At 38.0% G+C, this 15,117-nt stretch overlaps 2 protein-coding genes across 2 annotated transcripts; both read left to right on the top strand.

Moving 5' to 3' along the window:
• The first annotated feature begins 423 nt into the window (after positions 1-423).
• LOC140938276 (carbohydrate sulfotransferase 11-like) lies at positions 424-2,189 on the top strand. The gene is made up of 2 exons (XM_073387781.1): positions 424-432; positions 1,362-2,189. The coding sequence occupies exons 1-2, from the start codon at positions 424-426 to the stop codon at positions 2,187-2,189; spliced, it is 837 nt and encodes a 278-aa protein (XP_073243882.1).
• Positions 2,190-10,483: 8,294 nt separating this feature from the next.
• Positions 10,484-14,686, top strand: LOC140938275 (carbohydrate sulfotransferase 14-like). Its single transcript, XM_073387780.1, has 3 exons — positions 10,484-10,503; positions 11,155-11,233; positions 13,877-14,686. Exons 1-3 carry the CDS (start codon positions 10,484-10,486, stop codon positions 14,684-14,686), a joined length of 909 nt encoding a protein of 302 aa, XP_073243881.1.
• The last annotated feature ends 431 nt before the right edge of the window (positions 14,687-15,117 follow it).

Here is a 15,117-nt window from a genome sequence, read left to right as displayed (position 1 = left end):
AAAGCCTCGGGTCTCATAGTTAATGGATTATGCTTTCAACCGACAACGTTTTTTCAATGAGGTATATGATCAATGAGTTGTGCGTATTTTCATTCAGTTGTGACTAAAATCGATCAGTAGTCATTATGATCAAAGAAAGAAAAATTAACGCGACGTACAAAAAAAAAAACGAAAGTTGTTTAAAGAACAGGGACTAATTTATTTAAAGTTGATCGAAATCCAGGAAGCAGATATTGAGAGTAATATTCTTCTCACAGTACCCTGCGAGCAGTGGTTTCTCCAGGCCGGACGCTGGAGAAACCACTGCTCGCAGCGACCATGAAGATGAAATGTTGTTACAGTAATGAAATTGTGAAAGATTGATCGGAAATTTTAAAAGTGCGCGAAACTAAAGCTATTCAGTTTTCTAGGTTTCTTCTAAGAATGTCTGAAGTAGGTCGAGAATTCTGGGCTAAAATGATAGAAGTTAAAATACACACAATTGGTCGATTTTAGTCACAACTGAATGAAAATACGCACAACTGATCGATCATACAACAACTGATCGATTTTAGTCACAACTGAATGAAAATACGCACAACTGGTAGACTGTACAAGCCGAGTTTACGCTGATCAATAGTATAGTACCCGATAACTGTTAAATAATAAACTGATTGATTATTAGCAAAACTGATCGAAATTTGAGACAGCTTACCATGGTTGATTACGGATCATATACATCGATTTTACACGACGGATTACCGATTGATGATATGCTGGCTGATCGATTTTAAGTATCTGGTAGAAAATTAGCACAATATAGTAATATTTTAATTGATCGATAACTGGTCGGTAAACCCGATCCGCAAAACTGATTGATTGGAGTTCATAGTAAACTATTAAGAGATTGTTCTTAATAATGACGACGAAAAAGCAATAATGAAAGGATCATGAGTCCTTCTTTCTGATTTTCAGCGCTTATATCCATGAATCAGAACAGAAAAAGATTAAAAATTTATAACCAATGAAAAAAATAATTTCGAAACAAACGGCGCGCCATACCCACTTACCCCTCCCCTAAGCCAACATTAACACTTACTTCTCACTTAGGGCAAAATGCTGGCTTAGGGGAGGGGTAGGTGGGCAGTTTCCCAATCCGACTTTGTTTGTTTGTTTCATGCCCTGTTCAGCCTGTTTGTGTAAAAAAATGCACTTTATTTGAGTGTCAATGTTGTATTTAAAGTACTATATAATTAGGGACACTACTTGACCGCCACTTTACACGGTTTAAGACACCCCTACCGACTAAGCTTATCCTGATTGTCCTAATTTTAATCGCACCTTCTGGCTAAAGCTCTCACGTTTGTCAATCCACTTTTCAGATAGAGAAGGATGGTCACCTTTTGGAGCGGATTAAACAGAGACAAACTGTGCGACAGCAGCGACTTAGAGACTACTGTAAGAAGCACGCTTCAAGCAGAAATCGAAGCGATCGATACGATCATCCTATAATTGTTAACGATGAGTACAAAGTAATCTTCTGCTATATTCCCAAGGTGGCCTGCAGTCAATGGAAACGTGTCTTTCTTGCTCTTGATAACCGCACCGATGTGGATGATGTGCATGATAACAAACATTATAAATTTCTCTTATATGATTATTCGGACGAGGATATTAAAGTGAGGCTACAATCTTACTTTAAGTTTGTATTTGTTCGCGAACCACTCGAGAGGCTTTTGTCAGCCTACAATAACAAGTTTGTAAACAACCGATGGCCTTGGAGAATAATTCAAAGTTATAAAACGAAAATTTTGGAAAGATACAAACAAGACGAACCTAGCTCTAACAGCTCCGACCAGGATCTTACTTTTAAGAAGTTCATTTATTATGTGAGTGATGTTGGGTTTGATCGAGATGCACACTGGCGATCGTACGGCCCAATTTGTCACCCGTGTGATATAGAGTACGATTTCATCGGTCATTTTGAGGACATGCCAGAAGAAGCACCTTATATCCTACGGCAAACAGGAATGGATCGGGCAGTGACCTTTCCTCCGTTTCTTACCCACAATACTTCAAGTCAACTTCTTAAAAGCTATGCCCCGATACCCAAGGAGAAGATCGCTCAGCTGGGTAAGGCCTTTGAAGAAGACTTTGAAATGTTTAATTACGATTTCCCAGGGCCTCTATCCGATCTCATGCACGATTGAAAAGCCAGTATCTATGGCAAATACATATCTACGAGGAAAGTAATTCCGATTTTTAAATTAGAGGTCTTGGTCGGAATAGTGTTAACGGGCAGGTATAACATTGGCCTGAAATTTAGCCTGCTTAGCCGGCGCTTATAAATGATATAGGCGCGAGAAAGAACGGGGTTCTCAAAGGGGAACACGCTCCCTCTTACGTCGCGCGCCCTTTTCTTTTTTGCGCCTATGTTATTTACAAGCGTCTGCTACGCAAAGCTCAGTCTCCAGCCTAGGGTGTTTCGATGCGCCCGCCGATCCCCACCCGGCTGGAGACTGGGGCTCCTGCTACGCAAGCTACCTGAAATTGACTCGCTCGTGCATGAGACCTTTTGACGTACTAAGCCATATGGGAATAAGGGAGAACATTCAATAAAGTAGACAGATACTCTGAATATTTTATCTAGAGGTGAAGCGGATAAACCTTTAAATACGACTACAAATAACCTTGCTGAAACTCTACAAAGTAATCTGGAAAAAAAAATCACCTAATAAAATCGTCTGATATGCATTACTGTAAAAAACTACGTCGCGTTAATTTCTAATACCTTAATTTTATGGAGCGTTAATTTTCTCTAATAAAGTAACTTTGCACGTGCATCACGCGTATTGTACAATTGTTAGCTGTCATTGCTCGACGGCGACATGAAATGTCCTGATCACGTTTGCGGTTTCTTGTCATCCAGATTTTGCTACCATGGTAACGTGACGTAACGGCTTCTCCTCTTTACTGAGGAGTCTTAACATGAGTATAAATCTACTCGTAATGAAGTTTTCTTGTGGTCGCCGTGTCACGGGTGTATCCTTTGCGTGGACACAATCTCTTGCCCAGAACCCACCAAAGAGCTCCCCAGAGAGCTTGCTCTCACGCTAGATACGTACATCCCATCTGGGAAATCGTCAGATGATGATGATACCTTTATTTAAGTGTCAATCTGTAATAGCGGTGAAGAGCCAATAAGGTCCACGGACCCCCCCCCCCCCTTACGGACCCCCTTTACGGACCCCCCATAAAAAGACAATAATAAAAGTAACAATTAGAGATTTGACTTACCGTTAGCAGGGGCGTAGTGTCCTTTACGCAAATACACACGTGCGTACTTAAGATTCTCTGTTATTAGGAAAAGCAATTTGTAGTGTTGTGACTTGACCTTGTATTGTGCATCACGAAAATTTCAACAGTTTGCGAAGTGGCAGGTGAGAAATTCGAAACATTCTTGAAATGTTTGCTTTCAGGCTTTCAGGCAATCCCACCGCCAATAGATTTCGTATACATGAAAAACGGAGGGAGGCTTGGGAAATTCATGGAAACACATTTGTCGCCACAAAGAATAGACCCTGACTGATTATCGTTCCTTTCTAGATTTAGCTGGAAAGCTTTCCCATTCAAAAGCTATTCATTTTTTTTCTCTCTCTCTCCATAAATGTCGAAAAAGTCTTTCAAAGACTACTTTAATGTCCCTCAATTAGGAAATCATGGACCCAACCAATGGCGACGATAATCCAGGTGAGCTGAATACACGTGTGGCGCGGTATCAACAAGAATTTACAGGAAATTTACCCCTAGGGAAAAGATGTAGTATTGTTTTCAATGACAAACATTTGGAGCAGCAGCATATTTAGAATGAAAATGAAAAATTTGGAATGAAAATAAATCAATGGCTGACAATAATTGTTTTTTCCTTTCCCGTGCTCATGACCGAAATAGGGGAAAAGATTCAAAAGTCATGGGAATGGAGCTAACTGCCCCCAAGCAAGACATTACAAGATGGAGACACCACTGGTCAATCAGGCCACCTGATTATCCCCGTCCAAAGACTCTTGTGGAAACACTTGATCAAACCAATGCCCCTTTCTATCCAGGAACTTATGTGGCAGTTAAGACAATCCCATTACTTGCCCTATTTCGACGTGCGCTGCTGAGCACAGTTTCAGCTCGATAAAAAGAACAAAAGCTTTACTACGCAATACGGTAAGGGATGAGTGACTTTCATTCTTGACGATTTATAGCGGAGCTCCACGCGCGCGCGAAGCGCGCGCGTTGGCGGAGCCCCATTGTTAACTAAATCTACCCATCCCAGAAAATTTGGTAATCACGTGACCGTACACCGACCGCCGACCGACCGTCCGTCCGCACCACAGGAAAACCAATGTTTACTCTCACATTTTAACTAGTTTGGGAGCCCAAGAGAAAACTAATTTCACATCAATGTTGTGATCAATTGACAGCTGTCAAAACAGGACATAAACTGACCAGTATCACCTGACCGTACCGCGGGCTCAAGTGTTGACCCATCGAGGTCGAGTATTTTTTTGAAGTTATCCGCTGATTAATTACCAGATTGAAATGATTGTGTTTATGTCACTATGGCCCCGCACTATTAGAATTTTGATTTCAAACTGACTTCGGAAGCGAAAATTCAGCCAGTTTTTTTAAAAGTACAGGCGGGGAAGACCTTATCTTACCATGGTCACGCGTTGGTCACGCTTTACGTCCAATTTTTATACTCTGATTGGTCAAAATTTGACAGGTGAGTTCATGCGAAAAAATTATGCAGCATCTTGAAAATTATTTACTTTGACAGCTGAAGCTGAAGAGTTTTGTGTTAACTTGTAATGTTTTTAACTGTCTTTTTCTTCTGGATGTACAAAATGAAATACAGCTGCTATCAAGAGTCTTCTGTTATTCATGGCTGGTTTGTTTACTGGGTTTTTGGTTGAGGAACGCGTCGCTTGTCAAAATTTGGTAATTCGATTTCGGATGGCATCGTTTTCGTTTTTCACCTTGCTTAATGCGTAAGAGGGTTTAAAAGTCTCAAGCAACTGTGGCCTTCCTTGATAGCTTTCAGGAACTGAATCTCGAATGGTAAGCCTGAGTAACTACTGTATTTGATGTTTGTTTTTGTTATATCTAATTTCATGAAGTCTTGCACATTCACGCTGACAGTTTATGCGGCAAGTTTATGCACGTTTGTAGCCGTAGTTTGAGTCAATGATCTGACCTAGTATCAGGTTTGAACGGTTTGATATAAGCTTACAGAACTTTAAAAAGCCTTCAGATATATTTGCTCACCACAGATAGAAAGAAAACGTTCCGAAGAATATTTAGTTATAAATTTGGCTGTAGAAAGAAAACTTTGAGCGATTTTCTTGCTTCGAGGAGTTCACCTTGGAAAACAGTAAACACCCGCACCGTTAAGCCGGCTTATAAAGCTTCACGCCGAGACTCAGGATTTTTAGAGACACTTTAGTACTTGTCTTCATGAATGAAAATTGTTATCTCTGTAAATGTTTCACCGAATTATATTTCTTTTTTTGATTGTTAGTAGTCTCTCTTGCAATTTTAATCGCTTGTCTGTGCCGTTTGTTTACATCGTTCATAAACATCGCTTGCAGGAGTACTCAAAAATGTCGCGCGTATCAAACGCTTTATAAGATTACACATCGTTATAACTGAAACCATCAAATAACAAAAAAAAAAAAATAAATTCGCTATTATGTTGAAGCTTAACTCTATTAAAGTTCATTCAAACACTCGACCACACTGACAGCTCGCACTATAGAAACGATAACCGGCTGCCCATATGGGTGATTTTGGAAATTTTTGAACGGTTTCGCTTTACGATTGATCGTCCTGAATATTGACTGAGTGCAATTTGTCTTGAAAAATTGTGAAATACTGCATTCTGTCCGAGGTCTGTATGATAAATAGTACTGTTTCACCTCAAAGGTGATGTATAAAAATTATAAAAGGTTGGTTTAAACACCCCCAGATTTGTTGGCAAGAATTTGTAAAGTAAACCTGTCGAACGCAAAAAAATTCGGCGTGATTTGTTTTCCAAGAATTTGTTTTCGAGGCCCAATCTACTGTGATCTTGAATGTGATCGAAGATGTTTGCTATTTTTTGGGTGTACATATAAGGTTATCAATTCGATGTAAGATGTTTCACTCTAAAATAATTTAGCCTTTCCCTCAAACGTCACATGAATGTGCCCTTAAGTTAAAAGATTTGTAGATTAAAAGTTTATTTTTTGATTTAAATTATAAATTTATTAATTGGAGCTTCGCTTTTAGCCCTGGCTAAATCTATATATTAACGTAACAAAACTAAAGCCATGTCACAAAATAACTGGTTCGATCTGGAATGCGAAACTGAAAAAGAAAACCTGAAATCCCTTGGGGAACAAATTTCTCAGGAGCCAAATAATTCCCAGCTGAGGCACATTTTACAAGACAAAAAGAAGAAATTTAAACGGACATGCAGACGGAAAAAAACGAGGGTTTGCCAGTAAGAGTATAGGCGATATTGACTTCCGTAATCCTCAAGATACCTGGAAACAGATAGGTAAAAATCTTTAATATTAGAAAACGGCAACCACATGGAACGGAAACAGTAAGTGCGGAACAGTTTTATGAATACTTCAAACAACAAAACGCAGCTCCAACGAACGGCGACCAGACAGACAGGCAGGCCGCCTAGACTATGCAATATCGGAAGAAGAAATTGATTTCGTAATCAAACAACTGAAATTAAACAAAGCCCCAGGGTGTGATAAAATATTAAATGAGGCGCTAAAAAACGGGAAAGATATCATAAAAGGTCATCTACTAGAGTTATTCAATCGTATTTTAAGTTCAGGGAAATATCCTACGCTCTTGAGTTTTGGCCTCATCGTCCCTATACATAAAAAGGATGATCGATCAAAAGCTGAAAACTACCGAGGCATCACGTTGCTCTCTGCATTAGGTAAACTCTTCACATCCATCCTCAATGATCGATTGTATGATAACATGACCCAAAAAGGAATTCTAAAAGCAGAACAAGGCGGCTTTAAAAAAAAGGCACGGTACAGTAGATAGCATCTTCATCTTAAAAACACTCATAGATAAGTTTGTTAAACCTAAACCACAAAAACGCAGAAACTTGCTTTTCTCGCGTTTTGTAGATTTTAGAAAAGCTTTTGATCGCATACCCAAGCAAAAATTATTCGAAAAACTCAGAAAGGGGCTTTTTTTAGAAATAGTAATGTCCATGTACTCAAAAGATAAATCAGCAGTCAAAATCAACAACAAAATGACCGAAGCTTTTCCGTGTTACACTGGAATTAAGCAAGGTTGTATGTTAACACGCACCCTTGTTAGTCTCTATCTAAAAGTGATCTACCCGAATTTTTAAATTCACCAAGCTCAACCGATATTCTGCATGATGACTCTGAAAGACCTATAAACTGTTTATTATATGTGGATGACTTAGTGATCTTTTCGCGGTCAGCAAATGGCCTACAAACTCTCCTCAACAAGTTGGAATCCTACTGTGAGAAAATTGAACTATCTTTAAATCTAGACAAAACAAAAGTCATGATCTTTAATAATTTTGGCAAGTCCTTAAATAACTACTCGTTTAAGTATGGAGTAAATAAACTAAACAATGTTAAGTCTTATAAATATCTGGGAATGACACTGAACCCGTATGGAAATTTTAATTTAGCTAGAGAAGAGTTAAAAAAAGTTGGGCTTAAGGCACTTTATAATTTAAAAAAAGCTAAGAAAAGAGATCGGTGACAACTTTAGAGAAAATATTATGCTGACAATTAAGCTATTCGATGCTCTGATATCCCCCATACTTCTCTACGGAAGTGAAATTTGGGGTGTTGACTGTAACGACCAAATATAAAAAGATCCCGCAGAATTAGTTCAAATTAAATTCTTGAAATGGTTGCTAGTTGTAAATAAATACTGCAGCAACAATGCATGTAGGGCTGAAACAGGAAAATTCCCAATAAAAATCGCAGCACAATATAGGAATTTTAAGTTTTGGCTAACTCTAACCAAACACCCAAAACACAAATTATCACAGGTGGTTTATAATGATATGAAATCGAGGATGAATAAGGAATTATGGAGCCAAAAAATCAGACGCGTATTAGACCAAATAGGGCTGGGATTCCTCTGGACAAAGGCACATGAAAATGACATAGCAATCTTGGACATTATCAAACAAAGACTGAAAGACATCGAATTACAAAGATGGTTAAGTGACGTAAACAATGACGTAAGAAAAGACGCCAACCAAAAGAACAAACAAGACGCCTAAAGTCGTTTCCGTGGGATGCGTTGGTCTATGGAAGCATAATGGCGTTCTATCTGAATTTGGAAAAATTAGGGAAACCGGAAAGATGTGTCATGTTATGAGCATCGATGAGTAGGTTACCTGTATGGGTTGGTTTAATGTGCTTATGACTGAAGTTATAGTAGCCTGCGTGGCAGGCTACTATTTCTCCTCAATCCACATCCCCTTTTTGCTTCCTCCCTATTGACACCTGCTACGCAAGCTAAATTTATAGTTGTCAGTGGTCGCAAGGATGGCGTTGATCTTGTTTTGATCCATCGCTATGTAGTTATTTTCGTAGCACGATTTGGATAAGAAAAAGAAGTTATTTTACATCAAAACAAGGTTTACCCGTGTAACTTAAATTGGAATGTTAACGGAACAAGTAATGGAGAACATGCGCATAATGCTCTCTGATTAACCTGAACAGGAACTATATGTATAAAGATACGTCATATCTTGGTAGTAAGTTGCCACAGGCAACTTTTTCAAAGAGAAATAAACATTGTAGTTTTAGGTTAATGGGACGAAACAAAACAAAACATCCCCTTGCTTTATCCAGGGTCGAACCCAGGGTTACAAAGTTCGATAAAGTTCCAATGTTTTAATCCAAGATGAAAGTTTAATATTCCAAGATACTCTTGATACGGTTAAAACTCAATTGCAATGTTTTTCCAAGGTCTCAAAGTTAACATAGTTCCAATGATTATCCCTGATTCCAAGGTATAATAAGTTTACTAAGATCCTGATCCATGTCCCATCCAGAAGTCCAATCCGTGCCGAAAGCGAGTCGTCGATCGACGAGGACAATATTTTCGCAATTTCACCGCCAATCGCCAAGGGTACGTGTTGAAATTTAGGCGATTTAACCTCCCATCGTCAAGGTGTTTTCGATAAGAAAAGAAAAAAAACTGAACTCTAGCTGTGCTCGGCAAAAACTGGCGAACTCCGAATAGAAAAATCTATCGGAAATCGTGGCCCGCAACCAGACGCTACTAAAACCTTATTAAAAAGCTAGACCTAAACAAAAAAGAATCATGAAGGGAAGAAATAATTTGGCTTAGGTCGCCTTTCGTGACTTGCCAGTATCCCGAAGGATTTCGCTGGTTAACAAGCCATCCTAAACCACGAGTGGGAAAACTCAAGAGCGACAAGTTCTGATTTCAACGTTTTTCAGAGGAAGCAAATCGATTAAAAATCGATACAGATTTTGTACAATCTGATTGGTCGGCTTGTAAGAAGAGATAATCGATAAAGATTTTAGGCAATCCTATTGGCTGGCTCTGCAATTTTGGGTACAACCGAACTGGATTTTTACCGTGGGAGTGCCACAGGCATCCCACGGAACTAAGAACCTTCCGAAAATTTAAATCAATAGAAAATTATAAATGTGAAGATTATCTCTGTCAGGTCACCAACATCCGACACCGGATAACTGTAACTAAACTCCGTCTAAGTAATCACAAATTGACGATAGAGACAGGTCGGTATATAAGACCTTATAAGAAACCGAAAGAGAGGATCTGACTGTCCTTTCTGTGAAAAAGACGTAGAAAATGAAATGTACTTTTTAACTCTGTGCCCTAAGTATCAAGAAAAAAGAAGTACTTTATTTGAATACTTAAACAAAAAATACAGAATATCAGTAAACAGAATGGCACCAGATGATTTTTTTCTGTTGTTAATAAACCCTCCGAGCAAGAACAAACCAGTGCAAAAGTTAATTTCAAAATACTTATTCGACTGCTATGAGAAAAGAAGATCATTAGTTCTTTAGGTTAACATTGATTATAGTTCCATTAGCGTGCAATTTGAGTTATGATTTTAAATTATTTGGATAAAGTCGATGTACATAGAACTGTATAAGACTCCAAATAAAGCATTGTCTTGTCTTGTCTTGTCTTTATAAACACAAAGCTGCTAATGTTGACAACATCATTACTAAATTTGCGCAACAAAAGGGGAGTCGCCTCGCCTTGTTCTTGTAAATATTCCAGTACCAGCTGAAAGAAAAACGTCTAAAAGCATTTTTTAATATCACGTTATATTGTAAACAAGGCTGTAAATTGCCGAAATATGTATCAAAGGAAAGCAAAAAGTCATTTTGCACAAAGTTTTTGCGACCATATGGACCCGTGCGTACTTGCCAAAATGGTCACGCTACGCCCTTGGTTAGTTTTGTTTTGTTTTTTGTTATTGTTGCCTCCTTCACTGTGGCGATGAAATGAGGACCTGCGTACTTCGAAAAAGACCGATAACTTAGCTAACTTGTGTTTTTCCTTGTGCATTCGCTGCCACCGATTGTCTTCGCCATTTTGTTCGGCTCATTCCCCCGCGTGTTCATTGACTCGTCCCAGGCTTCACAAAATAGTGCTCCTTCGACAAAGAAAGATGCCGATGTCCATTAGATACCGGTGCCCTTTATTTTATTTGACAGTTATGTGTTTAGTTGCCAAATTCAGCAGGGCGACTTCGTTATGATTGATAGAGGAGGGAAAATACCGCAGACAGAGTAATCCACACATCAAAGGCAGCAAGTTTCGTGTAACCAGGTCACCCTCAGCCTCACTGCTATTCAAAGGCTTGCTTGGGAACTAAGTAGCCAACTGTTAAGTGGACATCACTATTAGAGCATTGAGTTGAACAAAGTACTAACAAGCTTAAAAGTAAGAAAGGTAAGAATTTTTCTGTAATAGGTACATTGCATCTCTTTTTCGCCAAAAGAGCTTTTCAAAAACTCTTTTGTGTTGAAGAATTAAAGATACAGGACGGCAACCGCTGCGAAAGTGTCATTTAAAATCCTCCTTGCGTTCTTTTTATAGGGGGTCCGTGTGGGGCAAAGGAGTAGTGACGTCACTAGACGGCATTAACGGCCGGCCGATTCAGATGTTCCTGAGGGAGGTAATAACGACTCGAAGGAATCGGTTGAAATTCAGGCTGCCACTAAGCGGGGACACTAAAACTTAAAAAAGAAAAATATAAATTAATTAATTAATGAATTGATTAGTTAATGTTAAAAAACACCAGAATGTTTATGGAATGGAAGCTTCTTTCACGTTACTAGGAACAGAGCTCCATACCTTTAGGCCCATATACCTAAGCGAGTGCTGTTCAAAGGAGACTGTGTTAAATCTGGGTATATACTTAATTACAGGCTTATCAAATAGAGTGCTAATGTACGTAGGTCATCTGCATACATATTTAATAATATTCATACGTGTTAGGAGCCAAAAGTCGTGTCACAGAAACAAAAAGATGCCTCTTCCTTTCAATCCTTACATGGCTGTCCTACGTATTCGAAAGGTGGAAATACCTGGAGTAATTTTGCTTCTGACGATAACGGTTTATTTGATAACTTTATTGCTGACGAATGAGTGGAACCCAGGTGAAGTATGGTTTGTACATGTTAAAATACATGTATTTATTTAATAACTAAATTTGAGAAAAGGCTCCTTTAGCGCAAAGCAACCTCTTCACATAAGAAATAGTACATAAAAATAATCAAAATGACTCTGATTATTGGAAAATGCTGATGACGAGCAAGTCTAAAATTAAAAAGTTAGTAAAGCATATCGGGAGCACCCAACGAGAATATAGTTCAAAACCACCATTGTTGAACGTACTTTAGTATTTAAACGGTAGATATAGACACATTTTTATCCCCTAAAAATTTTTCATCTGTTTGGATTTCCTAGCTGAAAGTCTAGTAATGCGAAAATTATAGGAATCAAAACTTACCTTTTTGAAAATTTCAGCCTGAAAACTTGAATGGCTCCCGAAAATTGTAGGTGAGCTTTTTAGGGTAAAAATCCGTTAAAAATGGGCTATTATACCATTTTTTAGCTGTTCGAGAATCCTAGGAGCGAGAGGCAGGCAAGCAAGAAATTTTACAACAACCGCTCCGAAAATTCTAGATCTCAAATCGTCTTCCGAACAGATATTTTCCGAAAATTGACGTTGGGTGCCCTTGGCATATTTTTCGTCAGATTGAATATACAGAAAAGAACACTTAGAACTTAAGGGGCACCCAACAACGGTCTCCTCCTAAATGCATTGAAAACACTTTTTAGACTATCCAGAGTACTTTTAGAAGCTTTTAGATCTCTAGAAATGCATTCTAAGCGGCGCTATAAAATATGAATCTTATCTTTTCTTAACTACAAGGTCTTCATTATTAATTTCCCTAAAATTTTAGGTGCAATTTAAAGTTCTACGAAAGCGAGAATTTTTCTGTTTCTTCTCTCCATCGCATTTTTCAATACGAATTTTTTCTTCTAAAAGTAGCTTAACCTGGGGAGTGAAATGTGGAAAATTAAACTTCAGAACATGGCCGAGGAAATTTATTAGATTAGCTTCGAAAATCAGTTTTACATGAATGGAACGGTCATCTAGAAATTTTTAGCCTTTCTCAAGCTCTCAAGCTATATAATAGGGAATTTCTGTTTCTCCGAACAGATATTTCACAGAGAACAATCGTCGGGTGCCCTTGCAGAACCATGTATTTCAATCATCATGATAAAGGAATAACAACAGAAAACTAATTGGCCTATATTTTCTTTGTGCGTTATAAGGGATATAAAAATCCCTTACAACGCAAAAAAAATGCTCCCAACATTTGAAAATGAACAAATAGCTTGAGAAGCATACTTGTGAAAAACTATGATTTTAAGTTTTGACGTGGAGAAGAGGAGAATTAAAAGGGTTTGTCTCCATATTGTAATGACTCTCCGTTATACACTTTTTCATATCTGTCATGTTTAACAAGCGTTCATGAAAAATTGTTAATGTACACAAAATAAATTTATAAAAAAATGTCTCAAGTTAACACATTTATTAGACAACTGATTGCATGTATTTTATGTTTTTTTTTCGGTAATCTTTTGTCACACTTGACGTGCAACTGACCTTAGTCAAGACAACCAAACCTGCCGTAGAATATGCTGAAAAACAAAACAAGGAAAGTTGGGGTTTCAAAGGCCACATGGTGAGTTAATTACAGAATTATATTAAAATCATTACGGTGAGTTATAATTAGTCATTGGTTAGCTACCAAATCATGAAATTTTAATATTTGGTATTCAGAATATTGAAATTTCGAGATTTTACGTACAGAATATTGTCGGAAATTTTAAGACTTGACATTCTAAAACGGATTCTGCATTGCAAATCTTGAAAAGTCTTAAGATTTTGAATAGCTAATACCGTAAAATAACGAAAATAAGCCCCTCCCTGTATACGCCCCACCTGAACTGGTAACGCAAAAAACTGTCCGATAAACCGCCCCTCTAAATACAAGCCCCGGAGGCTTGTACTTGGAAATTACCATTAAATTCAAAATAAAGCTAGGAAAAACTGTATATTAGTAACGCATAAATTGTTGCATTTGCCAAAGAACTATTACGTGTGCCAAATGATTGCAATCAAAAAGTGTCCCATTATATTGCTGTACTTTATGAAAAATTCGACCGATTTTCGTAAAACAGTGGAAACCGGTATGGATCTGCGACTGTTAATTCTCTCTTCTTTTTCAATCCCCTGTAACAGGTCTCTGAGGACCAGGAGCGAATTGAACAGAGACAAATTAAACGACAGAAAAATCTCAGAGACTACTGTGGAAGACACGTTGGAAACAGCAAACAAGGCGAGACTATGTCCAGAGAACTACTGGGTCATTTAATCGTTAACGACAAGTATAAAGTTATCTACTGCTATATTCCCAAGGTTGCCTGTTCTCAATGGAAGCGTGTCTTTCTTGCGCTTGAAAACCGAACCAACGTGACAGATGTACACTCTGAGAGTAATTTTAAGTTTCTTCAAAATTATTCCGACGAGGGTTTTAAAATGAGGCTTCAATCCTACTATAAGTTTCTCTTTGTTCGAGAGCCTTTCGAGAGGCTTTTGTCAGCGTATGAAAACAAGTTTGTAAAACGGCAATGGCCATGGCATAAGATTTTGAAGTTCGAGGGGGACATTTATAAAAAATTTAGTCAAGTTGATCCTAGCGCCGGACGGATTTTGACATTCAAGAGGTTTGTTTATTTTTTGAACGATTTTGGATTTAATCTAAACGAGCATTGGGCACCGTGCGGACGACTTTGTGACATAGAATACGATATTATCGGCCATTTTAAGGACATGCTGGAAGAAGCTGCTTACGTCCTGAAAAAAACTGGAATGGATAAAGAGGTTACTTTCCCTGAGTTTGTTACCCACAATACAACAGGTAAACTGCTCCAAAAATATGCACCAGTTCGCAGAGAGAAGATTGTAGAGCTAGGACATACATTTAAAGAAGACTTTGAAATGTTTAATTATGATTTCCCAGGGCCTCTTTCTAGCCTTTTGGAAGATTAATCTCCTGATTAAAAAGTTTGTTAACACTGGATCAAGAATAGAAAATGAATTGACTGAAGAAGGAGGTCCGTTTTATGAAGATTATTTCATGCACAAAACCCCTATATTCCAAAATAGTTCTGATTTTTAAGAAATGGTAAACGCGCACTATACAACTCATCATCGAGTTTTGTTCTCTTGATTCATATAAAATCGATAGTTGCAAGTCCTTTTATTAACACGAATGATTTTAACGCTTGTTCTCAATATTAAGATAGAATGTCGTGAGACAAATTTATTATGGTCGCTTAACTTAAAAATTGACGCCTACTGCTTTGACAGGGGCACCCAACGCCAATTTTCCGAAAATATCTGTTCGGAAGACAATTTGAGATCTAGAATTTTCGGAACATTTGTCGTAAAATTTCTTGCTTGCCTGCCTCTTCTAGAAT

The sequence above is a fragment of the Porites lutea genome, chromosome 5 (assembly GCF_958299795.1).
Source record: "Porites lutea chromosome 5, jaPorLute2.1, whole genome shotgun sequence".
In the NCBI taxonomy this organism is placed as follows: Eukaryota; Metazoa; Cnidaria; class Anthozoa; order Scleractinia; family Poritidae; genus Porites; species Porites lutea.
The sequence above is the reverse complement of the archived record's forward strand: the minus strand, read 5'-3'. Positions and strand labels throughout refer to the sequence as shown.